General features: G+C 40.1%; 4 protein-coding genes across 4 annotated transcripts; all 4 read left to right on the top strand.

The window, feature by feature from the left end:
- Nucleotides 1-588: 588 nt before the first annotated feature.
- Nucleotides 589-2,391, top strand: LOC111342443 (uncharacterized). Its single transcript, XM_022949521.2, has one exon. The coding sequence runs from the start codon at nucleotides 755-757 to the stop codon at nucleotides 1,760-1,762; it is 1,008 nt and encodes a 335-aa protein (XP_022805256.2). The 5' UTR covers nucleotides 589-754; the 3' UTR covers nucleotides 1,763-2,391.
- An 11,533-nt stretch (nucleotides 2,392-13,924) lies between these two features.
- On the top strand, nucleotides 13,925-16,630 carry LOC148740103 (hematopoietic prostaglandin D synthase-like). Its single transcript, XM_088748173.1, has 5 exons — nucleotides 13,925-14,135; nucleotides 14,233-14,331; nucleotides 15,127-15,242; nucleotides 15,884-15,994; nucleotides 16,317-16,630. Exons 1-5 carry the CDS (start codon nucleotides 13,988-13,990, stop codon nucleotides 16,491-16,493), a joined length of 651 nt encoding a protein of 216 aa, XP_088604299.1. The 5' UTR covers nucleotides 13,925-13,987; the 3' UTR covers nucleotides 16,494-16,630.
- A 3,850-nt stretch (nucleotides 16,631-20,480) lies between these two features.
- LOC148740102 (hematopoietic prostaglandin D synthase-like) lies at nucleotides 20,481-23,199 on the top strand. Its single transcript, XM_088748172.1, has 5 exons — nucleotides 20,481-20,703; nucleotides 20,801-20,899; nucleotides 21,697-21,812; nucleotides 22,453-22,563; nucleotides 22,886-23,199. The coding sequence occupies exons 1-5, from the start codon at nucleotides 20,556-20,558 to the stop codon at nucleotides 23,060-23,062; spliced, it is 651 nt and encodes a 216-aa protein (XP_088604298.1). The 5' UTR covers nucleotides 20,481-20,555; the 3' UTR covers nucleotides 23,063-23,199.
- Nucleotides 23,200-23,809: 610 nt separating this feature from the next.
- LOC148740101 (glutathione S-transferase 4-like) lies at nucleotides 23,810-26,173 on the top strand. The gene is made up of 5 exons (XM_088748174.1): nucleotides 23,810-24,039; nucleotides 24,829-24,927; nucleotides 25,339-25,454; nucleotides 25,588-25,695; nucleotides 25,933-26,173. The coding sequence occupies exons 1-5, from the start codon at nucleotides 23,904-23,906 to the stop codon at nucleotides 26,122-26,124; spliced, it is 651 nt and encodes a 216-aa protein (XP_088604300.1). The 5' UTR covers nucleotides 23,810-23,903; the 3' UTR covers nucleotides 26,125-26,173.
- The last annotated feature ends 709 nt before the right edge of the window (nucleotides 26,174-26,882 follow it).

The following is a 26,882-nucleotide window of genomic DNA, read 5'->3' as shown; positions in this document are numbered from 1 at the left end:
TAGTTATGTTATAACGACTTTTTTTTTTTTTTTTTTTTGCGTATCACCTGCCATTGCATATTAAGCTGGTACTAACTCTGAAATATGTAAATATTCAAGAAGATCCGTTAATTTTTTTCCTCCACAAACGCTTTAGGAAATGCTTATATATGAATAGACATTGTTTATTGTCTTACGCGCATCAATGTACATGTTCTAGCAAAAGATTAGCAAAGGTGTAAAATATAAGATGTTTAGACTGGCATACTTCTGGAAAACATGGACTCCATGAGCAGAATTGAAAAGAATCTCGGAAAATAAACGGAATGAGGATATCAACAGCTCAACAAAATTGACAAACGGTCAATCATTTTAGCAGGTGGCCCTTGGCAAAACTGTCTAAGGCCCACTAGGCGTAAAGAAAGTTGAACAAGCTCCTTAATTTTCCCATCAACGAACCCCAAAACAAACTTGTTACCAGCAAATTTGCATGTCAAAATGCTGAAATTGGTTAAACTTCAAACAAAGTTAATGACGTTCGACTTCGGACAGGAAAAAATAAAGGAAGTGCTTTTGTATACAAAACAAAAAGGGGAATTCTCGTTGTCAAATTGTGCGAGATAGTGAAGGTAATAAAAGAAGCCACAATTAAATATACAAAGATTTAGGAAAGAGTCACGATTTACCAGCAATGCATTTGCAATTTATCATGTTTTGACGAATTTGATCGGTATTTGGTTTCAAATACGCAATGCCACAATGATTATTATTCGGTATGAATTTCACTAAGAAAGAAACGCTCTCCATCACGTCTTCACATGATTCCGAAGAGTCTGTCAAACGAGTTAGCTATAGGCCCTCAGCCAACAAGCGAATTTCTGCCTTAAACGTGCACGAAGATCGCATTCTTCGTCGTAAGATAAGCGCCTATCACGAGATTCACAAAAAGGAGATCGCCGAGGTTTCTAGAAAACTTGTTGAAATCAGGGATTCGATGAAAGAACTAGCGACGGATCCATTATATGGAAACCATTCTTTGCAGAATGTAGAAGGATCTGGAGATGGTAACTCTATTAGAACTCCTGTTACAAACGAGCAAAAGTTAAAACTTGGTCGTTCGCAAAGCTTTCCCGATCTAGGGGATCGATCAACCACAAGCACTAAAACAAACAAATCCTTATTCCCCATCCTCAAACATGGACATCATGTCGTTCAGAGCATTGGAAACTCGGGTAAAAGAGCACCAATCCATCGTGGAGAGTTAAAACCGAGGGTGAAATCCACTGGCTTGCCACGAAGTGCTCAAATAACCAAGTGGCAGCTTACGGAGCATAAAAAGCTGGAAAGGTCTAAAACAGCACCTGTTACAAAGCTCCAGCCACTTTTGATCACCACGCCAGAGATGATGCGAAAAAAAATTAACATTTCTACTTTCAGTCGACCGATAAACATAGATGAGGTCTCGTGCAGAAGACGTATTTCACCGTGTTTAGTGGAAACGGAACCGAAAACAACCCCAATGCATTCCCCACGTGATTCAGAAACCTATGTTCATCGACCCAAGTCGACATCTGATACCCAGGTATTACCTTCACACAGCTTCTCGAACGATTCAAAGAGGCAGTTCAATTTTGCCAGCGAGAAAATGCTTACCAAAAGAGAAGCAAATGCAAGTCACAGAGGTCATTCCTTCTCTAGTGAAAAAAATGGTTACGAACAAGAATCGCCCGTGGCAGCACCTCGAAGTATTTCCAAAATTCTCAAAACTATAAATTGGAAGTGAACGATGCTACTCCAGAGAGCAATGAAAAGGGTATCGATGATTTAAAATATTGTCGATACTTATGAATTTGTACGGAAAACTAAGAAAGTAATCGAATTTGGCGGAACAGAAGACTTAGAAATGGAGCGAATCCAAATTTACAACCGGATATGACACAATGATAGCTCAACATGACTGTGGTACTAAGATGGGAAACCATTTTATTTCTGTTGCCTGGAAACGAAAGAATAACTCTTCAACATCCTCGCTGTTTTGATTTGATATATTCAGATGATGATTCACTAATGTGAAAGCAAGCTTAACTTATTTATCGAAACAAATAAAACTGAAACAGTTGCTGAGCTAACTTTTAGTCAAAGAATGAGGCATAACACACTCAAATCTTACAGAGACTTCAAACGTCGAATGGAACGGAAGAACCTCAATGATTTCCTATTAAATTTTTGGCATAAGCTTCATTATATATTATGAACGTGAAACTGGTGTAATCGTGTAGCAAATATAACAATGGCAATCGCCTCAAAATCTTTGAAATGGCTGTTGACCAAACATGTAAGAATTTAAATCATTCCTTAGATTTTCCCCTAGAATTTCAAAGTATAAAATAATGACTATAATTTTTGACTGAAGTTCATAGTAATAATTTTTGGAAATTAATGAGGTAACGAATATCATTCATTTTGCAGTTAGCAATATTTCATCGCATTTCCTTTTTCTATTGCAAAACAGAAAATATATAGCATAAAGATTTGTCCGTCGATTGAATTACAAAGAAAGAAGAAGAACAATTACTGCACTTCTCTCGTACACATTATCTCTATGATAACTAAAAGACAATTCATGAAAGGATAAAAAGCAAAAGCGATAAATATGGTGCAAACTTTATTGTTTCAACCATTTTACTGATCTTTTTTCTTTGCGTCCTATACGTGTAGTTTAAATTTATACTTTTGTTCTTAAAGAATCGGGTTAAAATTTGCTCTTTTTCTTTGTTGATCGTTCTTTACGTTACCAATCAATGTTTTTTTGTTTTTTTGTTTTTTTATTTACTACTTGTTTTGTATTTGAACAAGAAGTAATTTTGAAAAGCATTTAACAATAAAAATTGCGATAAAACATTTTAAGATTAAAAAGTTGCTAAATGACGACGACGTTTCTACGTTGGCTAAACGTCATTATCAAGTCAAAATATGTTTGTGAGTTCCAGTCTACAAATATCCAGACGGACTCCATACGTGTGAAACTTTTTGTTTAATATTTTTTAATCATCTTTTTCTCACGTTACAGCTTTTAATCAGCTATTGTTTTTTAAGTATTTATGGACTGGAACTCACAAAAATATTTTGAATTGATAATGATGTTTAGCCAACGTCGAAATGTCGTCGTCTTTTAGCAATTTTTTAATCTTAAAATGATTTTGAGAAATGTTTTATCGAAATTTTTTATCGTTAATTGTTTTGTATTTGTTTGTTTTTTGTTTGTTTGTTTGTGTGTTTGTGTTTTCCTTTTCTGTTAAGACAGAATGTACCCACAAAGTATGTTATCTAGGATGTGCACTTAACTCTGCCCGGCTTCTTCTCTTCGCAGCATCCTTAGCATCATACGTATCTAATACCGCAGTTCAAAATATATGAACTTCATATATTCATTGTATCTGATTTATCATCACGGGTTTATTACGAATCAACTTAACCGGGCCTGCTCCTAGTTGGCTTGTTAGCTCAATTGGTAGAGCGCTGCACTAGTATCGCAGAGGTCAGTGGTTCGAATCCCGTACAGGCCTGATTTTTTCCAGGTCTGATTTTCGCTATTGCATAAATAGCGCTCTGTACTGCGAGGATCGTGCATCATACGTATCTAATACCGCAGTTCAAAATATATGAACTTCATATATTCATTGTGTCCATAGCTTGTGTTGGTTTAAATTCTTCTTTCCCTCAAAGCTGATGACAAAAATGCTGACAAAACTGATGCAAATATTTCCTTATTTGCATCACAGTAAACATTTTACTTGCAAGCCATGAAAGTCGTTAAATCATTGTATATTAAAGTTCACAAAGTAACCAGGTGTACAATCGGACACGGTTTGATGCAACTCTGGTTTAACAATTTAATGGATGTAACCGGGGAATTACGATTCTTCGATCCATCGTTTCGAAACTTCTATTCGAAAAAAAGGAAAGGCATTAAACAGAAAACGTTAGGTCGCTGAATTGTAATTCTCCGGTAATATTGATTTCATTACATCCTTAAACCAGAGTAGCATAAAACCATGTCTCGTTAAATTTTTTTTTTTTTAACATAAATCATACCTTTGTCAGTTCAAGGTATTAAATGCGTTCTAGGTTGATGGTAATTTCTTTTGAGAAAAAAACCATAACTGGCAAATCTGCACCTAACAAAGTTTTCATCCATTATTTACGGTACTAAGAGGTAGACTGCGTACGAATACGAATTACAGATTGAAGCAAAACTTTCTTTTTAAATTTTCATTAAGGCTAAGATCTTTGTGCCAAGAATTACATTGATAAAGACATCACACAGATTTCATGCTAAATTATTCATGAAAAGTAAATATCGTTGAATTGACCTTCGTATTTCACACGGTATTTTCACTGTATTAACTGGAAGTCCCTTTTGAAGTGTTTTTTTCTTTTCATCTAAGCGATCGGGGTAAATACAAGGCAATTTTCTTCAAATCGACTCATGTTCAAAGAAGTGTCATGGGGAGGCAGTATTTCATTAACTCGCATGCATCTTAGGAAAATCAGCTCTGACGACTAATCCATGCTAGCTTCCTTTTAAGAAAACACTCTTCACAGTTTTTGACTCGGATTGCATTTTAGTAGAACTTTGTCAACAACCTACAATGGATAAGAGGAAAACGATTGATTTTCGGCAAACTGAAAAGGCTTCAGTGGCTTATTTCCACGAGCAGTCAATACTGCGTAAAAAATTGGACCAGTTTCAAAGAGAGCAGGACAAAAGCCTCAAAAAGATCTCAAGCAGACAAGATACATTAGCGAGGGATTTTTTGGGCCAAATTGGCAAGAGTCGAAATAAAAAGCTAGCAGTTATGGAACATTGGCATATACGATCCTCGCATACCGACCTATTTTCCAGACATGATTCTGTAAGTGCAGAACGTACATATATACCAGATATACTCGTTCGAGCCCGGAAAGTATCTGCTCCGAGCGATACAAGATCTAAGAGCGGTAGAGCCTCGATCTCCAGTGACATTAACAGTAGCAGAAAAGCGAGTGACCCCGAATATTTTTCAGGTCGGACAATAGATTATGGAGAGCGCCAAGCTGTCGGCGTTCCGAGGAGAAAACTAACTACTGGTCATGTTGATTTAGCGGCTTCTTCCGGAGGCCTTCCTCATTATGCTGGATGTTCAGGTTCGCCTATGGATTACGACGATGTAGTCAGTCAAAGTAGATCCAATGTCAGCGTTTTAAAGGCAAAGATGCCAAGTGGACAGTCCGGTGGCTTTTTTAGCGACACTTTATCTCGCACGAAATCTGAAAGGGAAGATTCGATGAGGAAGATAGATTTACCGACAAGTTTATCTTCATGTATCGACGCACCATCCAGAATGGTTAATGAGACAACATCGGAAGGTGTAAGCAAATATCGACGAGATAATTTGCTAAGCGCTCCCAAAAATATACTCGAGAATCGAAGGCAAATCTTTAATGGAAATTTGACCAGTTTTCAAGGTCTTCCTAATGATGTTGACAACAATTTCAACTCACAGGGAAGAGAAGAAAACAAAGATATTCCCAGAGTAGCACCTGGAACATTAATTACGAATGGACAATTTCAAAGCGCCAGACTAGATGTAAGCGGAGTTTATATTTCTGAGGAATTCTCAACTCTAGAGTCTAAGGAAGCGAATTTGTCTCGAGGAATAAGCAATGTTTACTCGGAGAAGGAAGTTGAAGTCGAAACCAGTGGTGAAAGCAGCAACACTTTTCAAAGAAAAGGAAGCTTATCAAGAGATCAAATAAAACTGGATTTGCATGAGTTAACAATCGCGACAACAACAGCAGCAGGTGCAAGAGGAGGAATACGTCATCATGGGAACGCCTGGAGTGACAAAAGCACGACTCCGAGGAGAAAGATTTCGACTGGGCAAGCGCCCCCCGGAGCTGTGATAAACCGGAATTCGAGAATATCGCGAAATGAAGAGAGTTTCATGGAACGGAATTCAGCAAAAAGTGAGACTGGAGAAAACAGTGATGGATTGAGAAGCTTTCGTTCCTTGGCGCTTGTGGCGACTGCGGCTCAAAGATTCCGCACTGCAACTACTAACGCAGGCCCAGAGAAACCTAAACCTGGTGTATCGCCCGACAAAAAAATTCTGACAAAAGCTAGATTATATGAGCTGCAGAGACCAACAGAAAGCTACTTGAGACAAGTAGCAGCAGTAGAAGAAATGTCCACAAATATCCTGAGATTAGGAACAAGAAGCAAATCCGTGAGTGGACCTAGCTCTAGAAAAATTTCAGTTAATGGAATCACAGATTTCCGACGAGTAAGTCAAGCTGCCTTGGCAACACGGGTTTTGATTGACAGAGGCATCAAAAAAGTGTCCACAACTGGGCTCTCATAACTGGAGTCTAGAAAAGAGACAAACCACTGTAAATCGCTCTCTGACATGATGAACGAATTGAAGAATTGTCGTTATTTGAGAAATTCGAGTCTCCACGATAAATGATATCGTTGGCTTTCGTAGTCCTCCTCTTCTTAATGGGCTTTCATAGCTGTTACCGTCTATGTTACATAACCAGGTTTATTGTCGGCAGGTTTACCTTTGCTGGATATCATCAGCTTTTACTGAAATCTCCTAGAGGCGCTATCTTAGCTCTTTATTTCATTGATAATAGCCATGGTGGTTCTGTAGAAGTGAATGAGTGAATACGAAAACAAAAAATCGCTAAGGCCCACACAACTCCAAAGCAATTATCTCAACACAAAATTCACTTTGATGCTCTTTTCAGCGCGCTAAGTGGTGATTACAATGACTGAACAAAATATGAGAATATTGTTTTGCCTTCTTTCATTCGGATGCTTTTATTCTCGATGTCATTTACCAATTGCTTCCCTCTAACTTAAATTTATTTTTTCCTTGGGGCTGATTTTGCGTTCTTTTTTACCATCCTCCTTCAATTTTTTACAAAGTATTTTAATTTCATTTATTTTACGTTTATTAAAAACACAAAAATATCAAACAAACGAAGTAAAAACAAACTTTACCGAGAATGAAATTGTATCTCTATTAGATATTTTACCCAACTGTGTTTTAGACCAATAACATGAGTCGCGCTGCGTTAGTTTAAATTTGTGAAATGAGAGTCCTTTTAAATGATTCGAAAGCAAGTGTTTTGTGTAGCAAATTTAAAATAGGCCATAAACCTAAAATAGACTCGGCTGTCGAAAGCATCGCCTTTATTTTAACGAGTATTAAACCTTTTTTAATTTTTTTGGGTTTTGTTCATGGTTTTTGATGCGAATTTGGCGAAAATAGAAATATCTATCCTAGATTATCACCTTGAGTTTAGTTTTTCAGCCGAAGAGTTTTTGGATCAGAATCAAGATTATCGCCTTCTCATCAAAGACGACAGGATGCTTTATTCAAGTACTTCCCTCTTGTGTAAACTTTAACAAGAAATAATTAGCAACTAAGGTAAAAGACCGGCAATTTCAATTTAAAAAAAGGGGCAAAAATCGATCTCCAAGGAAAAGATGTCTTATGTTCGATTTTACCGAAAACTATTGTGACCATTTTGGAGTTGGATCTTGGTCCATTAGATTTACATGGGATACTTTCGTAGTTACTCTTGCTTTAGGGTATCCAAGAGGCTAGTCTTGTACCTGAAAACAATTAAAATACGCGACGCCTTAATGTATTCATAAAATGGCCTGCTTCATTTGGGGTTAGGTGATAAAAATGTCAAAAACGAATAAAAGATAAGGGTAAGTAGGGATTCTATTTAATCACACGGATCTAATGAGGACAAAAGATCGTAACGAAGTGGCCTCCTCGCTGCTATCAAGAGACGATGTATTGAACTTATGATAAAGTTTGGGAAGAGAAACGCAACGAGTTTGACGCTTCTCAGTTCAGATGACAGTTTGGAGAGACTGGCTTTATTTGGCGTGTGACAAACAGGTGTGCTCATACTAATTTTTCAGTACAGTTTGCTTTGCTGAAACTCCACATCAATAGAATCGAAGCAAGCATCCTCTTCGACTCTTCGATACGTCATAGCGAGGAGTGATCGACGAAACTGGAAAAAAAAATCGTTTAAAAGCTTGAGTCATTGGTTCATAAACATCAGCCGATGAAATGAATGGTACTTTCGTTAAAGTTGGTGCGGCAAATCATGGCCAAAGTAGTCTGTCACGATCTATTAATGACTTGAGCTGCGATCAAGAACTCCACAGGCAAAAAGCATCGTCATTAATGGTGCTTTCTCAAGATGCCAAGGTAAAATGCGCGTCATTTCCAGATATAACCTTACCTAAAATCTCGTCTGAGAAGAGAAAAGGAGAACATTTACTATCTGGCCAATCGAACTTGGATTCAGTGAGACTTAACAGGGATTGTGTCATCCCCAGCTTCAATGATGTTAGACAAAGGAGGATCTCTAACTCAATCGTGCAAACATCTCTAACGCGACCGAAATCGTGCACTGCTCGGGTGCATTTGACGCCGATCGCTCCAAGAACGCCAGAATTGCTCCGGCGCAATCGAATACCACGGCCATCGTTGCCAGCTTCAATGGAACTGGTCAAAACTCGCAGCGCGCCAACGTCGCCGATCTCGTCTAAAAAACATTCTGATTCAAATGAAAGACCCACTGTCTCTAAAAGTGTAAGCTTCACTTCTTCGAAATCCTTAGTTGAGGACACGGAGTTTGAGGAAGTTTTCTCGAGGCGAAAGAGTCACGACTATGGGGCTACATCGTCTTCGACTCCACCGGTTTCTCAGGCTTTGCGTCGAAAATTTGAAGATTCAGAGAAAACAGCAAGAAAAGCAAAAAACCTGATTGACGATTACAAAAAGTCCTGTCCAGTTCAACAAAGAAGAGACCAAATGGAGACAAAATCATTAGCAGAAGCCTTAGATGAAGTTAAAAACTGTAGATATTTAAGAGTTGTTGATAGAAAATGAATATCGCTTCGAATGTGTATACCATGTAGAAGCAGGTGGTTAAATATAAGCAAAATGCTGTTCAGTCTGTATGATATTATAACGTCTTGTTTTAAAATGGTATTTATGAAGGGAACATGCGAAATGTTGCAACTTTCCATTTTTGAAAGCTGAAAGATTAGAAAAAAATTGCAGAGAATGCAGAGATAGATGCTTTTGTCCTCTCTCTTTTGATTCCTAGTTTTTGCAATTAGTGAGCTGTTTTCGTTCTCAAGTTGGCCCCACACGGGGGGGACACTGAGAAATTTCAGCTCTAAAATCTCTGTAGCCCGGATCTAAGTAGCCAACAGGCCAGTTCATAAAGAGATACATCCTGGTTTCCTTGTGCAAGCAGGAGAAAGTGCTCCCTCGACTTACCCTTTACCCCTACTTTCCGGCTTATTCGTCGGCACTCAAACGCCAGAAATTCCATATTTCAGCTACACTACTCAACAGACACTAATATAGTGAACCATTAGGTTTATTTTGCATGTTTCGGCCGAGCACCAGCGTACAATAATGGAGAACACATATAGAAAACCTTTGCATTCTCGGTAATCGTTACCAAAGCGCACGACAAAAAGACATACCGAGAGCTTAGCAACCACTAGCAAACATCGTGGTTAGAACGGCGGCCAGAAAAAACCTGCCATAAAAAACCCCGTAGGGAAAAAGAGACAGGAAATTTGGGTAGGAAACAGGCCCAAGTCCACGTAACCTTCCTACTAGGCTATATGCATACTTACAAAAAAGATAAATAAATAAACTTAGCAATAGCTGAGAAGGTGTCGGCCCAGAATGATTGCCCACGTGCAATCACAAGCTTTAATACTCGTATCACTATACCCATAATGCATCTATACTCAAGGGCCCAGGCCCTTGTCCTGTTGCTCTCTTGCCGCAGAAATATTTAATTTCCGTTATGGTAAATTTAAGGTGTCTCGTAACGTGTCCCAACAAAAGAAGGTTTTTTGACTGCGCTGGTCCGGTACTCTTTATTTTCTTATACACATATTTTTTTCTGTATGAAAATATTTCTGCCTTAACGTTTTCGTGTGTTTATGATTAAAAGCCAATGTCACTAATTATCTTAGGGCTTTTAAATTCTTATATTCCTTACTCATGACATGTCATGTTAGCCGCCCTACTATTCATAATTCATTCGTCAGCTTCCACTTTCAAATCTTGGAACCGTCACCAATTTGAGTATACCTCTGTAATCATTCGAGGTTCCTAAGCTTAATCTCACAAATTCTCCCAACCATCAATAAGATTCTTGAACGAGCCGTGCACCTGCAACTTGACACTTTCATATCAGACTCCAAATTACTTACTCCAAATCAGTTTGGTTTCCGTCCCAAGCTTTCAACTGTAACTGCCCATGCCCATTTCACTGACAATATACTTCAGAGTCTTGATAACGGCTGTTTTACGGGAGCAGTTTTCCCAGACCTCTCCAAGGCGTTCGATACCGTAGACCAAATGCTTCTTGTTAAAAAGTTCAAGGCTATTGGTGCTGGTTCTCAAGTCGTGGAGTGGTTTGTCTCATACCTCAATAATCGGTACCAAGTAACATCTGTTGAATGCTACCAGTCCCCTCCTTATGAAGTTCATGTTGGAGTGCTCAAGGTAGCATCCTCGGCCCTCTACTATTCCTTATCTACATTAACGATCTTTCGAACTGCTTAGAACACTATCAAGTAATTATGTAGGCAGACGACTCTGTGATATACTCAAATGGAAAACGCTGCCAAGATATTAAATGCCGACCTTGCCGATTTGTCTCAAATCGAATTTCTTATTGTTTGGTAGCCATCGCAGATTGCAAACCTGCTAAGGTATCAAACTTGAAATAGGTAACAAAGAACTTGAAAATACAGGTTCAATCAAATATATCGGTGTAGTCATCCACAAGAACATGACATAGCACGAGCACGAGCACATCGAATCATTAATCACCAAAATTAAAGAAAGAATCGGTTTACTAAAACGAGTCAAGCATCTATTACCATTAGAAACGCGAATTACATTGTACAGTTCCTTAATAAGTCCACTTTTTCACTATGCCGACATTATTTGGGGAGACAAGAATAACGCCACTATCATGGAAGATTTGCGAACACTACAAAATAAGGCTGCAAAAGTTATCCTTGATTTGCCGCATCACGCCTCATCCACCGACGCACTAAATTCTCTAAACTGGCCAGCACTGCTCCAATGGCGTCTTGTACACAGATACATTGCCACCTTTAAGTACATTCACGGCCTTGTAGATTATAATTTGAATATATCAACACAGTTGAAATGGTAAATTGGCCACCGTTACGGTTATAAAAGCTGACGTTTCGAGCGTTAGCCCTTGTGGATTATACTTTTAATATTTTAAGAAATTCTGACTTCCACAGATATATTACAAGAAGAAAGAACGATATCCGCCTCCCTCGTGTAAAAACGAACTATGGAAAACAGAGACTTTTATATATGTGCGCAAGAGAATGGAATTTACGTATGATGCACGATCCTCGCAGTAGATAGCGCTATTTGTGCAATAGCGAAAATCAGACCTGAAAAAAAAAAATCAGGCCTGTACGGGATTCGAACCACTGACCTCTGCGATACTTGTGCAGCGCTCTACCAATTGAGCTAACAAGCCAACTGGGAGCAGGCTGTTAAGTTGATTCGTAATAAACCAGTGAAAGTGATACAGGCCTGACTTTTTTTTTTTTCCAGGTCTGATTTTCGCTATTGCACAAATAGCGCTATCTACTGCGAGGATCGTGCATCATACGTATCTAATAACGCAGTTCAAAATACATGATCTTCATATATTCATTGTATCTCAGAATGGAATTTCTTAGACACTTCTATTAAAGAAATCGACTCCTTTCTCATTATTAAGCACAGAGTAAAAAATCATGAATTTAGTTAAGTTACCGTTAAGATCTGATTCTATCATGTTTACACACCCTGTATATTACTTAGTTTTTATGTTTGTAATTTGTTTTCTATTTCTATAAATGTTTTTCACTTATTTTTATTTTACAGGGTCTCACATAATACTACTCCCCAGTGACGTGAGCCACCTGTATATAGAGAGTCATTATTATTATTACTATTATTATTTTTTTTTATTATTATTATCATTATTATTATTATTAGTATTATTATTATTATTAATTCCCAACAGCCTCTTTTCTTCAGGAGCTTGAATCTTAATACTTTGACCGTTGAAAGTGACTACCATCTAATTTCTTCTGACTCCTTCCCCCCAGGTTCCTCAACTCCTTGATCCCTAGGAGTGACTAGCATCTAATTTCTCCTGACTCCCTCCCCCCATGTTCCTTAACTCCTTGATCTCTAGGAGTGACTAGCATCTAATTTCTCCTAACTCCCTCCCCCCATGTTCCTCAACTCCTTGATCCCTAGGAGTGACTAGCATCTAGTTTCTCCTGACTCCCTCCCCCCATGTTCCTCAACTCCTTGATCGCTAGGAGTAACAAGCATCTAATTTCTCCTGACTCCCTCCCCCCATGTTCCTCAACTCCTTGATCCCTAAGAGTAACTAGCATCTAATTTCTCCTGACTCCCTCACCCCATGTTCCTTAACTCCTTGATCCCTAACAGTGACTAGCATCTAATTTCTCCTGACTCCCTCCCCCCATGTTCCTTAACTCCTTGATCCCTAAGAGTGACTAGCATCTAATTTCTCCTAACTCCCTCCCCTCATGTTCCTCAACTCCTTGATCCCTAAGAGTGACTAGCATCTAATTTCTCCTAACTCCCTCCCCCCATGTTCCTCAACTCCTTGATCCCTAAGAGTGACTAGCATCTAATTTCTCCTGACTCCCTCCCCCCATTTTCCTCAACTCCTTGATCCCTAGGAGTGACTAGCATCTAATTTTTCCTGACTCCCTGCCCCCATGTTCCTCAACTCCATGATCCCTAAGAGTGACTAGCATCTAATTTCTCCTGACTCCCTCTCCCCATGTTCCTCAACTCAATGATCCCTAAGAGTGACTAGCATCTAATTTCTCCTGACTCCCTTCCCCCATGTTCCTCAACTCCTTGATCTCTAGGAGTGACCAGCATCTAATTTCTCCTGACTCCCTCCCCCCATGTTCCTCAACTCCTTGATCCCTAGGAGTGACTAGCATCTAATTTCTCCAGACTCCCTCCCCCCATGTTCCTGAACTTCTTGATCTCTAGCAGTGACTAGCATCTAATTTCTACTGACTCCCTCCCCCCATGTTCCTCAACTCCTTGATCCCTAAGAGTGACTAGCATCTAATTTCTCCTGACTCCCTCCCCTCATGTTCCTCAACTCCTCGATCCCTAAGAGTGACTAGCATCTAATTTCTCCTTACAATATCGCCCTTGAATCGAACATGTAAAACAAGTGAATGAAGGAAAGGTCACTAACTGAAGGAACTCTTGATTGTTAAACAAATTCTCCTTGTCAGTCCATTAAAAAATGTATAGAGAACAGTATGGAGAATATGAATACTGATCGGTTAGGGTGTAAAAAGGTCAATAAATCTGCGGCTATTTTGGTGTGTGACTAAAGTTCTATCATGATGACAAAGCTGTTCGTGATGTTGACCTATGGTTAGTTTACATTACATATATGCAAATATCATCTTTCAAGTGTCTTTTTATAGAAGCTTGCTGAGTCAGGCTTACATTGAATCACAACAATAAGTGGATCTCCTGAAGCGGAACATGGTTTAGCGAGAAATGAAAATTCTCAACACGCAAGTATGACTGCGAGATGAATTCAGTCTACTTTTGACTATCGAAAAATTAAAGTCTCACGCGTTTAAGTATAAAATGGTAGAAGTTTGTTATTACAGTTCGAGCTGTCGAGAAAACTCGAGAAAACGTGACCTCGTTATGATAAAAAATGTGACCTCGATATGGTTTCGATAGGCATGTAAATATGAGTGTCAGTGGAGTACACATCTCATTTCGCAGCTCACTGATTTGGTTTCGAGTCAATATTTTTTGCCCATTCATTGCGTTAAATGGCGACTACATACAAGTTAACTTATTACAATCTCCGAGCCCGGGGAGAACCCACACGACTCGCTTTCGCATATGCAGGGGTAGAATATGACGATGTTCGTATTCCGTTTGATCTTAAAGGCGAAGAGTGGTTGGCACTCAAGCACAGTAAGTTCTTATCACAGAGCATCGATTGCATCGAGTTTCATGAGGTGTGGGTTAAATGTGTTTTGGAACAGTAGTAAGAGCGTTGTTTCCTCTGCAGGTGGAAGGTGCCCTTTTGGACTGATACCTATTCTTGAAGTCGAGGGAGTGACCCTTTGCCAGTCCATGGCTATCCTTCGGTTTGTAGCCAAACGACATGGTATGTCCAATTGTATTACAGTGCTCGCTTTCGCAGCCGTTTCTTGGGATGTCACGCTACACGCGGTCTGTTGGAAGAAGGGTTGCGTGACGTTCAAGTTAACGCCAGCGCAGAGTACACAAAATTAAGATACCAGCAAACACTTTCAACCCTATGTCACTTCTTACCAGACCCCGTCCTCATGAGGCAGGATAAATCCCAAAACGTATTTCCTGATGCTACGGTTAGGACAAATTTACGCATAAATTTTCCACCGAAAACAGAGTTCTGAAAAGCAGTATGTAATAAGGATCAGGGACGAAAAAATTGAAACGTAACCGTTTCGAAAACACTTGACGTCCATCTTTTTGTTTTCTACTTTTTTGTTCGCTTTGTTTTTGTTTTTTGCATTATGTATCTTAAATGTTGTTTTGTCTAATTTCTTTGCGTGTGTGGAAAGAAAACTTCAGTGGTACCTGTTTTTCGTTTTGGATGGAAAGTTTGGAAAGTTTTTTTCTGCGTATTCAAATTTACTTGGAAGTAATGCACGGGGCCACAAACTCGCTTCCTTTACAACCCTTGGCTTCACTTCTTTCGAGATATGAAGTTTGGCTCAAATTTTACTCTTCGCTCTGACGAAGGGCTTATGCTCAAAACGTTAGTTTTGAAACCATTTACGGTGGCTAATTTACATTATCAATTCAGTTGATGAAACCAAAATTACCGTGTTACTCCCACTGACGCAGCACCACAGATTCTTTAAAAAGTTACCCCCTTTATTCTTGGTAAGGAGAAGTTTATTTATGTCCCTTACAGGTTTGATGCCCAGCAATGATCTGCAGCAAGCCAAAGCAGATATGTTTGCTGAAGGAGTGTACGACTTAGAGAACGAAATCGTTCGTGCCATTGTCCATGCTGACCCAGCCCAACAGGTACAGTACAAATTTGCCAATGGAGGGTCCATCAACGAATAGACTTCGAACGCTTCCTCCTTGCCAAATGAATCAATAGAGTTAATTTAGAAAAATTGGTGAAAAAAATAAAAATAAAAAGAGACAGACACAGAGAGATAGAAATAATACGATGAACTGCGCGCTGCAACCTCTGGGTTCTCTGGGAGTGAGGCGCATAGTTTGAATGGCGGTCTGTGTATTTTTTGCGCTGATTTCCTGACTCGTGCGGAGGACTTAGATAGAAAAAACAAACAAACAAAAAAAAAAAACTGGCTGCTATTAGTTTTATCGAAAAAGGGCTACAAAGAAGGAAAATGAAGAGCCAGGGATGGCCAGGGCGATTATCTATCCAGTTTGTGGACAGTAGTAATATCAAAATTCCGAAAGGTAGAATTCTTTGAAAAAACCCGAATTCCAAGATACACAACCCTCCAAAGTAAATAAAGTTAATGAAATTCGTGACTTTGGAAGTAATTTTCTTTTTTTAGTTACAGCAATGCAATAAATTAATCAATTCTGTATTAGTCCATTGACAGCATTATTATTATTATAATTGTAATCCAGTCAAATCATTTCATCACAGTAATTCTTTCATATCTCCTTTTTTTTTAAATCCACAGAAAGCTCTGATGGAAAAGTTCAATAGGGAGTCTTTACCCAGGCAAACTAAGTATTTTGAAAAGATCTTGGAACAGAATCCTAAAGATGAGGTCTACTGTGTTGGAAATAAGGCAAGTGGTTCCGTTCTCAGTGGTTTGTATTCGCTACCTTGACGAGTATCTGCCTTGTTTCCAGACCCTTTTTGCCTTAGCGACCGGATATTATTCACCTCCTGGAGGGGAGGGGTAGGACGATTTTGGCTGTGCCATAATAAAATTCACCTGATCCCCTCCCCTAGGTTTTGTAGTATTCCAATGACCCCACTCACTGACAATTAATTTCCTACGGGTTCCCCCCGTCCCCTCTTAAAATGCGTGTTTAAATTCGTATTTCCATAAATCCAATTATTCAATCACTTTACACATAATATTCATTTATCCTTTTTCTTTTTAGCTGAGCTTTGCAGACATCTGCTTCTTCTCGTTCTACAACTCCTACATTGCCAAAGGCCAACTGGATCCTCCAGTTGTGTTGAAAGACTGCCCTCGCCTTGCTGCTCTGTACAAAAAAGTTAGAGATGAACCCAAGATTAAGGAGTGGATTGAGAAACGCCCTGAAACAGCATTGTAAAATCCAGTCAGCCAAGTTTACAATCATTAACCCGCCCCTTTCCCCAACAGTGATTAGCATTGTCTTTAATCTCCTTACAATATCACCCCTGAATCACTCGTTAAGGACACGGGAATAAAGCAAATAATTACCAACCATTGAAGTTTCGTTATGATATACAATTTCTTCTTGGTAACCACCTTGGGAAATATACAGAGAACAGTATGGAGAATATGCATACTGACATTAGGGTGTAAAGAGTCATCAACCATAAAATAATGATTCTGTATGCTTCTTAACCACAAGAATTATTCTATTTATTCTTTGTGTCTGTTTACACTGAGATACGTTGATTTACAACCTAGAAAGTTACCAACTAGGACTGACGGAACTTCCATTAGCTTTGCTGCGATAAAAATGTCATTTATAAAGCATTTTTCCTATCGATTTCTCATATCAGTTAAAATTTTTCTAGTCTTAATTTTAAAAACGAACACTGTATTTCATCGAGAAAAGATTTAGCCTCCTTTGAAGGGCCTTGCCTCTTCCCCTTCTCCCCATTCCCTTAACAGTTCTCACCCTGTCAGTCCTGTCACTCCCGGGATGGATGTTAAGAAGTAAATAGATCTGGGAACAAGTTAACAAGAGATTCCGATCGAGTCATAGAAAGTTTCCGACCATCTTCGGTGTTTTCCGACATAAATACCCCCCTCCCCTCCCCTCCCCTCCCCACTCTCCCACTCAAGAAATCGGATACTATTGGACATCATCAGAAGCATTGACCTGGTAAGTCATATGTCGTAGGACGGAATCGTTTCGCTTGCTTCTTACAGCTTCTGCAAACAATGCCATCGTACAGATTAATTCACTTTCCGCTTCCCGCAAGAGCGGAAGCCATTAGAATGGATTTTGCCGCGGCTGGAGTTGAATTCGAGGACGTATGTTATTCAATGGACGAGAGGATTTCAAAATACAAGAATTGTGAGTAGTCATTAAAGTATTGCGTAATCAAAAAGTTCCCTCCCCCCATGTTCCTCAACTCCTTGATCCCTAAGAGTGACTAGATTCAAATTTCTTCTGACTTCCTCCCCCCATGTTCCTAAACTCCTTGATCCCTAAGAGAGACTAGCATCTAATTTCTCCTGACTCCATCCCCCCATGTTCCTCAACTCCTTGATCCCTAAGAGTAACTAGCATCTAATTTCTCCTGAATTCCTCCCCCCATGTTCCTCAACTCCTTGATCCCTAAGAGGGACTGGCATGTAATTTCTCCTGACTCCCTCCCCCCAATGTTCCTCAACTCCTTGATCCCTAAGAGGGACTAGCATCTAATTTCTCCTGACTCCATCCCCCCATGTTCCTTAACTCCTTGATCCCTAAGAGTGACTAGCATCTAACTTCTTCTGACTCCATCCCCCATGTTCCTCAACTCCTCGATCCTTAAGAGTGACTAGCATCTAATTTCTCCTGACTGCATCCCCCCTTGTTCCTCAACTCCTTGATCCCTAAGAGTGACTAGCACCTAATTTCTCCTGACTCCATCCCCCTATGTTCCTCAACTCCTTCATCCTTAAGAGTGACTAGCATCTAATTTCTCCTTACTCCCTCCCACCATGTTCCTCAACTCCTTGAACCCTAAGAATGACTAGCATCTAATTTCTCCTGAATTCCTCCCACCATGTTCCTCAACTCCTTGATCCTTAAGAGTGACTAGCATCTAATTTCTCCTGACTCCCTCCCCCCATGTTGCTCAACTCCTTGATCCCTAAGAGTGACTAGCATCTAATTTCTCCTGAATTCCTCCCCTCATGTTCCTCAACTCCTTGATCCCTAAGAGGGACTAGCATGTAATTTCTCCTGACTCCCTCCCCCCCATGTTCCTCAACTCCTTGATCCCTAAGAGGGACTAGCATCTAATTTCTCCTGACTCCATCCCCCCATGTTCCTTAACTCCTTGATCCCTAAGAGGGACTAGCATCTAACTTCTTCTGACTCCATCCCCCATGTTCCTCAACTCCTCGATCCTGAAGAGTGACTAGCATCTAATTTCTCCTGACTGCATCGCCCCTTGTTCCTCAACTCCTTGATCCCTAAGAGTGACTAGCACCTAATTTCTCCTGACTCCATCCCCCTAAGTTCCTCAACTCCTTCATCCTTAAGAGTGACTAGCATCTAATTTCTCCTTACTCCCTCCCACCATGGTCCTCAACTCCTTGATCCTTAAGAGTGACTAGCATCTAATTTCTCCTTACTCCCTCCCCCTATGTTGCTGAACTCCTTGATCCCTAAGAGTGACCAGCATCTAATTTCTCCTGAATTCCTCCCCCCATGTTCCTCAACTCCTTGATCCCTAAGAGTTACTAGCATCTAATTTCTCCTGGCTCCATCCCCCCATGTTCCTTAACTCCTTGATCCCTAAGAGTGACTAGCATCTAATTTCTCCTGACTCCCTCTCCTCATATTCCTGAACTCCTTGATCCCTAAGAGGGACTAGCATCTAATTTCTCCTGACTCCCTCCACCCATATTCCTCAACTCCTTGATCCCTAAGAGTGACTAGCATCTAATTTCTCCTGAATTCCCTCCCCCCCCATGTTTCTTAACTTTTTGATCCCTAAGAGTGACTAGCATCTAATTTCTTCTGAATTTCTCCCCCCATGTTCCTCAACTCCTTGATCCCTAAGAGTGACTAGCATCTAATTTCTCTTGAATTCCTCCCCCCATGTTGCTCAACCCCTTGATCCCTAAGAGGGACTAGCATCTAATTTCTCCTGACTCCCTCCCCCCATGTTCCTCAACTCTTTGATCCCTTAGAGGGACTAGCATCTAATTTCTCCTGACTCCCTCCCCCCACGTTCCTCAACTCTTTGATCCCTAAAAGTGACTAGCATCTAATTTCTCCTGACTCCCTTCCCCCATGTTCCTCAACTCCTTGATCCCTAAGAGTGACTAGCATCTAATTTCTCCTGAATTCCTCCCCCCATGTTGCTCAACCTCTTGACCCCTAAGAGGGACTAGGATCTAATATCTCCTGACTCCCTCCCCCCACGTTCCTCAACTCTTTGATCCCTAAGAGTGACTAGCATCTAATTTCCCCTGACTCCCTTCCCCCATGTTCCTCAACTCCTTGATCCCTAAGAGTGACTAGCATCTAATTTCTCCTGAATTCCTCCCCCCATGTTGCTCAACCGCTTGATCCCTAAGAGGGACTAGCATCTAATTTCTCCTGACTCCCTCCCCCTATGTTCCTCAACTCCTTGATCCCTAAGAAGGACTAGCATCTAATTTCTCCTGACTCCCTCCCCCCACGTTCCTCAACTCTTTGATCCCTAAGAGTGACTAGCATCTAATTTCTCCTGACTCCCTTCCCCCATCTTGCTCAACTCCTTGATCCCTAAGAGTGACTAGCATCTAATTTCTCCTTACAATATCGCCCTTGAATCGAACATGTAAGTCAAGTGAAGGAAGGAAAGGGCCACCAACTGAAGGAACTCTTGATTGTTAAACAAATTCTCCTTGTCAGCTTATTAAAAAATGTATAGAGAACAGTATGGAGAATATGAATACTGATCGGTTAGGGTGTAAAAAGGTCAATAACTCTGCGGCTATTTTGGTGTGTGACTAAAGTTCTATTATGATGACAAAGCTGTTCGTGATGTTGGCCTATGATTAGTTTACATTGCATATATGAAAATATCATCTTTCAAGTGTCTTTTTATAGAAGCTTGCTGAGTCAGGCTTACATTGAATCACAACAAGAAGTGGATCTCCTGAAGCGGAACATGGTTTAGCGAGAAAAGAAAATTCTCAACACGCAAGTATGACTGCGAGATGAATTCAGTCTACTTTTGACTATCGAAAAATTAAAGTCTCACGCGTTTGAGTATAAAATGGTAGAAGTTTGTAATTACAGTTCGAGCTGTCGAGAAAACTCGAGAAAACGTGACCTCGTTATGATAAAAAATGTGACCTCGATATGGTTTCGATGAGCATGTAAATATGAGTGTCAGTGGAGTACACATCTCATTTCGCAGCTCACTGATTTGGTTCCGAGTCAATATTTTTTGCCTATTCATTGCGTTAAATGGCGACTACATACAAGTTAACTTACTATAATGTCCGAGCCCGGGGAGAACCCACACGACTCGCTTTCGCATATGCAGGGGTAGAATATGACGATGTTCGTATTCCGTTTGATCCTAAAGGCGAAGAGTGGTTGGCACTCAAGCACAGTAAGTTCAGATCACAGAGCATCGATTGTATCGAGTTTCATGAGGTGTGGGTTAAATGTGTTTTGGAACAGTAGTAAGAGCGTTGTTTCCTCTGCAGGTGGAAGGTGCCCTTTTGGACAGATACCTATTCTCGAAGTCGAGGGAGTGACCCTTTGCCAGTCCATGGCTATCCTTCGGTTTGTAGCCAAACGACATGGTATGTCCAATTGTATTACAGTGCTCTCTTTCGCAGCCGTTTCTTGGGATGTCACGCTACACGCGGTCTGTTGGAAGAAGGGTTGCGTGACGTTCAAATTAACGCCAGCGCAGAGTACACAAGATTAAGATACCAGCAAACACTTTCAACACTGTGCCACTTCTTACCAGACTCCGTCCTCATGAGGCAGGATAAATCCCAAAACGTATTTCCTGATGCTACGGTTAGGACAAATTTACGCATAAATTTTCCACCGAAAACAGAGTTCTGAAAAGCAGTATGTAATAAGGATCAGGGACGAAAAAATTGAAACTTAACCGTTTCGAAAACACTTGACGTCCATCTTTTTGTTTTCTACTTTTTTGTTCGCTTTGTTTTTGTTTTTTTGCGTTATGTATCTTAAATGTTGTTTTGTCTAATTTCTTTGCGTGTGTGGAAAGAAAACTTCAGTGGTACCTGTTTTTCGTTTTTGGATGGAAAGTTTGGAAAGTTTTTTTCTGCGTATTCAAATTTACTTGGAAGTAATGCACGGGGCCACAAACTCGCTTCCTTTACAAACCTTGGCTTCACTTCTTTCGAGAAGTGAAATTTGGCTCAAATTTTACTCTTCGCTCTGACGAAGGGCTTATGCTCAAAACGTTAGTTTTGAAACCATTTACGGTGGCTAATTTACATTATCAATTCAGTTGATGAAACCAAAATTACCGTGTTACTCCCACTGACGCAGCACCACAGATTCTTTAAAAAGTTACCCCCTTTATTCTTGGTAAGGAGAAGTTTATTTATGTCCCTTACAGGTTTGATGCCCAGCAATGATCTGCAGCAAGCCAAAGCAGATATGTTTGCTGAAGGAGTGTACGACTTAGAGAACGAAATCGTTCGTGCCATGTTCCCTGCTGACCCAACCCAACAGGTACTGTACAAATTTGCCAATGGAGGGTCCATCAACGAATAGACTTCGAACGCTTCCTCCTTGCCAAATGAATCAATAGAGTAAATTTAGAAAAATTGGTGAAAAAAAATTAAAATAAAAAGAGACAGACACAGAGAGATAGAAAAAATACGGCGAACTGCGCGCTGCAACCTCTGGGTTCTCTGGGAGTGAGGCGCATAGTTTGAATGGCGGTCTGTGTATTTTTTGCGCTGATTTCCTGACTCGTGCGGAGGACTTAGATAGAAAAAACAAACAAACAAACAAAAAAAAACTGGCTGCTATTAGTTTTATCGAAAAAGGGCTACAAAGAAGGAAAATAAAGAGGTAGGGATGGCCAGGGCGATTATCTATCCAGTTTGTGGACAGTAGTAATATCAAAATTCCGAAAGGTAGAATTCTTTGAAAAAACCCGAATTCCAAGATACACAACCCTCCAAAGTAAATAAAGTTAATGAAATTCGTGACTTTGGAAGTAATTTTCTTTTTTTAGTTACAGCAATGCAATAAATTAATCAATTCTGTATTAGTCCATTGACAGCATTATTATTATAATTGCAATCCAGTCAAATCATTTCATTACAGTAATTTTTTCATATCTCCTTTTATTTTAAATCCACAGAAAGCTCTGATGGAAAAGTTCAATAGGGAGTCTTTACCCAGGCAAACTAAGTATTTTGAAAAGATCTTGGAACAGAATCCTAAAGATGAGGTCTACTGTGTTGGAAATAAGGCAAGTGGTTCCGTTCTCAGTGGTTTGTTTTCGCTACCTTGACGAGTATCTGCCTTGTTTCCAGACCCTTTTTGCCTTAGCGACCGGATATTATTCATCTCCTGGAGGGGAGGGGTAGGACGATTTTGGCTGTGCCATAATAAAATTCACCTGATCCCCTCCCCTAGGTTTTGTAGTATATCATTGACCCCACTCACTGACAATTAATTTCCTACGGGTTCCCCCCGTCCCCTCTTAAAATGCGTGTTTAAATTCGTATTTCCATAAATCCAATTATTCAATCACTTTACACATAATATTCATTTATCCTTTTTCTTTTTAGCTGAGCTTTGCAGACATCTGCTTCTTCTCGTTCTACAACGCCTACATTGCCAAAGGCCAACTGGATCCTCCAGTTGTGTTGAAAGACTGCCCTCGCCTTGCTGCTCTGTACAAAAAAGTTAGAGATGAACCCAAGATTAAGGAGTGGATTGAGAAACGCCCTGAAACAGCATTGTAAAATCCAGTCAGCCAAGTTTACAATCATTAACCCGCCCCTTTCCCCAACAGTGATTAGCATTGTCTTTAATCTCCTTACAATATCACCCCTGAATCACTCGTTAAGGACACGGGAATAAAGCAAATAATTACCAACCATTGAAGTTTCGTTATGATATACAATTTCTTCTTGGTAACCACCTTGGGAAATATACAGAGAACAGTATGGAGAATATGCATACTGACATTAGGGTGTAAAGAGTCATCAACCATAAAATAATGATTCTGTATGCTTCTTAGCCACAAGAATTATTCTATTTATTTTTTGTGTCTGTTTACACTGGATACGTTGATTTACAACCTAGAAAGTTACCAACTAGGACTGACGGAACTTCCATTAGCTTTGCTGCGATAAAAATGTCATTTATAAAGCATTTTTCCTATCGATTTCTCATATCAGTTAAAATTTTTCTAGTCTTAATTTAAAAAACGAACACTGTATTTCATCGAGAGAAGATTTAGCCTCCTTTGAAGGGCCTTGCCTCTTCCCCTTCTCCCCATTCCCTTAACAGTTCTCACCCTGTCAGTCCTGTCACTCCCGGGAGGGATGATGAGAAGTAAAGAGATCTGGGAACAAGTTAACCAGAGATTCTGATTGAGTCATAGAAAGTTTCCGAACATCTTCGGTGTTTTCCGACATAAACACCCCCCTCCCCTCCCCTCCCCACCCTCCCACTCAAGAAATCGGATACTCTTGGACATTATCAGAAGCATTGACCTGGTAAGTCACATGTCGTAGGACGCGACGCACTTTTCGCTGCACACGGAATTGTTTCGCTTGCTTCTTACAGCTTCTGCAAACAATGCCATCGTACAAATTAATTTACTTTCCGCTTCGCGCAAAAGCGGAAGCCATTAGAATGGTTTTTGCCGCCGCTGGAGTTGAATTCGAGGACGTATGTTATTCAATAGACGAGTGGATTTCAAAATACAAGAATTGTGAGTAGTCATTAAAGTATTGCGTAATCGCAAAGCTTGGATCCTCCGCGGAGCTAGTCAAATCTGATGTAAAAGCACGAGACAGCTACTGTAAGGAAGCTATCTGCGGGAATATCCTGCTGCCAACCGTTTCATCAATGCCAAAATGAACGTCTGGTCCTCAAATTCCTAGCTGATCAAGTTTCTTTACCGTAATCGAACAACTCATTAAAATTTCCTTCACTACGTTTAGCAGGAGTGCACTGAACTGGTCTCTGTGAATTGCAGGTGACAGGTGCAAATATTGCCGCAGCCCCAATTTACTAATTGGGGCTAATTAATTTGATAACTAGATCGACAAATTCCAGCTGAGATGCTAAATATTCAAACCACAAACGCCTGGTTTTGAATAATTACACTTTGTATGAGTGTGCAAACGATAGCTAAGTCCAGGATCTTTGCTTTTGATTCTTTTTGACATACACAAAGCTGATAAACGCGTAGCTTTCACCGTAGACGCTTTTAGACTGCAGATTATTGCGAAAGCATACTTCGTTCGTTCCGCTTCCGCGCCATACCTCAGGATAACGTCCAAATTCTGGGTCTGAGCGGCCGTTCTCTTTCACAATTCAGTGTTATTCATGATGACTGGAATAGTTTTATGAACGATAATAAATAACAAGCGTTGTCTTACTTGGTTAGATGCGGTTAGATCGCTTGTTCGTTTGTTTATTTGTTGAAAATAAATTCAAGTTCTTAAATAAAAATATAGAAATGTTATATTTTAGTTTATGTATTAACTCGTTTAAGCTGGAATAAGCCCTTCCCGTCAGCTGCCAGTGCTCTATGTTGATGGTAAGGTACTCATGGAGTCCAAAGTCATCCTCAGTTACGTCGGCAAAGAACTGAGTAAGTATCACTTGTTCTAGCTGCAGTCGTTATTCGTTTCCGTCACGCAACGCGTTTTCTCGGGAGACATGTGGCCCTTTTAAAGGGGCTATCGGGATACGGGATATTTTGATAAAAATCATATGGATACGGGATATTTGAGGATATTTAACTGGAATGCTAGCAATACAAATCATAGGAAGTAAGCCAAAATTTAATAGGATGCGGGATACTTAAGTTTCCCCCTCCTTCCTTACCGGCCTTATGGAATCTTTGCGTTACGAGACTAAACCTGTGAGAAGACATGCATGCGTTTTCGCACTTTTTGAACGGTCCACGGAGTATTCTCGTGTCACGATGGACCATGAATACTCTACCCAAATACGCAGTAACGAAATATCCTCTATTAACATCAGCCAAGTTTTGCTTCAGATCTCGCTCCAGAAGATAATTTTCAACTGGCGCAGGCGGACGTCTTGGCTCACATCATCAATGACTTGGAAACTGTGTTAAGCGCAGCTAATAGACACGAAGATTCAACGGTAAAGGTTAGTGAAATCGCTCACTCTCAGACAAAACGCCATAATGTTTTATTTGTCTGAATTTCTGGCTTTAATTGTACTGAATTGAACATTACGCCTTCTATTCATTCATTATATGCTACTTTTCCCTCCTGTCTAGGAGAAAGCCCTAGGAACTGCGCGCAAAGAAATAATTCCAGATAAATGCGGATACTTTGAGAAGTTTTTGGAGGCAAACGATAAAGAGGGATTCTTTTTTGGAGATAAGGTAGCATAACGATGTCCAGTGCCATGGGGCGCAAAGCAACTCAGTATTATTTTGCAATATAATGTAATGTGATGCTGTATAAAGCAATGCAGAGCTCTGCACTGCCATCGTCAGATTGCAATTTGTGAGTGCAGTTTAGTACTGATTAGATTGTCCGTCTCCCGATTGGGGCTTTTTGGATAAAATTACACAATCATTTGGAAGTCGTATTTACATACACTTATCTATCTTCCACAGTTGACTTATGCTGATATCGTGATTTTCACCTTCCTGAACAGCTACTATTTGAAAGGAAGCTCTGAGGGAGTCCCTGAGGAATTGAAGGCATTCCCCAAACTACACGCCTGGTACGAGTTGGTCAGAACGCAGCCCAAGATTCAACAGTGGCTTAGGACCCCCCGACCAAATCTCGGCGAGTACCCATACTGAACTGACACGTGATCGGATATGCAGTACTTGAACTACAGTTATATGAAACGTATATGAGAACGATCCTTCGCAGTAAAGCACTATTTGAGCAATAGTGAAAATCAGACCTGAAAAAAATTTCAGGCCTGTACGGGACTCGAACCACTGACCTCTGCGATACTAGTGCAGCGCTCTACCAATTGAGCTAACAAGCCAACTGGGAGCAGGCCATCAAATTAATTCGATATAAACCCGTAGATGATAAATCAAACAACAACAAACATATGAAACATATGTGTGAACTGCGGTTATGAGACGTATATGAGAACGATCCTTCGCAGTAAAGCACTATTTGAGCAATAGTGAAAATCAGACTTGAAAAAAATTTCAGGCCTGTACGGGACTCGAACCACTGACCTCTGCGATACTAGTGCAGCGCTCTACCAATTGAGCTAACAAGCCAACTGGGAGCAGGCCATCAAATTAATTCGATATAAACCTGTAGATGATAAATCAAACAACAACAAACATATGAAACATATGTGTGAACTCAATTGGTAGAGCGCTGCACTAGTATCGCAGAGGTCAGTGGTTCGAGTCCCGTACAGGCCTGAAATTTTTTTCAGGTCTGATTTTCACTATTGCTCAAATAGTGCTTTACTGCGAAGGATCGTTCTCATATACGTCTCATAACCGCAGTTCACACATATGTTTCATATGTTTGTTGTTAGTTATATGAAACTAGAAGGAGGCTCAGAAAACACAATAAACGAGAAAAT

Source organism: Stylophora pistillata, chromosome 2, assembly GCF_964205215.1.
Source record: "Stylophora pistillata chromosome 2, jaStyPist1.2, whole genome shotgun sequence".
NCBI classification, from domain to species: domain Eukaryota; kingdom Metazoa; phylum Cnidaria; class Anthozoa; order Scleractinia; family Pocilloporidae; genus Stylophora; species Stylophora pistillata.
Note: the sequence above shows the minus strand (reverse complement) of the source record. Positions and strands in the feature narration are given on the sequence as shown.

Excerpts from the sequence above, each read along its gene's own strand:
- LOC148740101 (XM_088748174.1), top strand. The coding sequence starts at position 23,904 with ATGCCATCGTACAAATTAATTTACTTTCCGCTTCGCGCAAAAGCGGAA. Across the intron at positions 24,040-24,828 it reads GATTTCAAAATACAAGAATT|CTGGAATAAGCCCTTCCCGT; the intron begins GTGAGTAGTCAT and ends AACTCGTTTAAG. Across the intron at positions 25,455-25,587 it reads ACGAAGATTCAACGGTAAAG|GAGAAAGCCCTAGGAACTGC; the intron begins GTTAGTGAAATC and ends CCTCCTGTCTAG.
- LOC148740102 (XM_088748172.1), top strand. The coding sequence starts at position 20,556 with ATGGCGACTACATACAAGTTAACTTACTATAATGTCCGAGCCCGGGGA. Across the intron at positions 20,900-21,696 it reads GTTTGTAGCCAAACGACATG|GTTTGATGCCCAGCAATGAT; the intron begins GTATGTCCAATT and ends TGTCCCTTACAG. Across the intron at positions 22,564-22,885 it reads TCTACTGTGTTGGAAATAAG|CTGAGCTTTGCAGACATCTG; the intron begins GCAAGTGGTTCC and ends TTTTCTTTTTAG.
- LOC148740103 (XM_088748173.1), top strand. The coding sequence starts at position 13,988 with ATGGCGACTACATACAAGTTAACTTATTACAATCTCCGAGCCCGGGGA. Across the intron at positions 15,243-15,883 it reads ATGCTGACCCAGCCCAACAG|AAAGCTCTGATGGAAAAGTT; the intron begins GTACAGTACAAA and ends TTAAATCCACAG. Across the intron at positions 15,995-16,316 it reads TCTACTGTGTTGGAAATAAG|CTGAGCTTTGCAGACATCTG; the intron begins GCAAGTGGTTCC and ends TTTTCTTTTTAG.
- LOC111342443 (XM_022949521.2), top strand. The coding sequence starts at position 755 with ATGAATTTCACTAAGAAAGAAACGCTCTCCATCACGTCTTCACATGAT.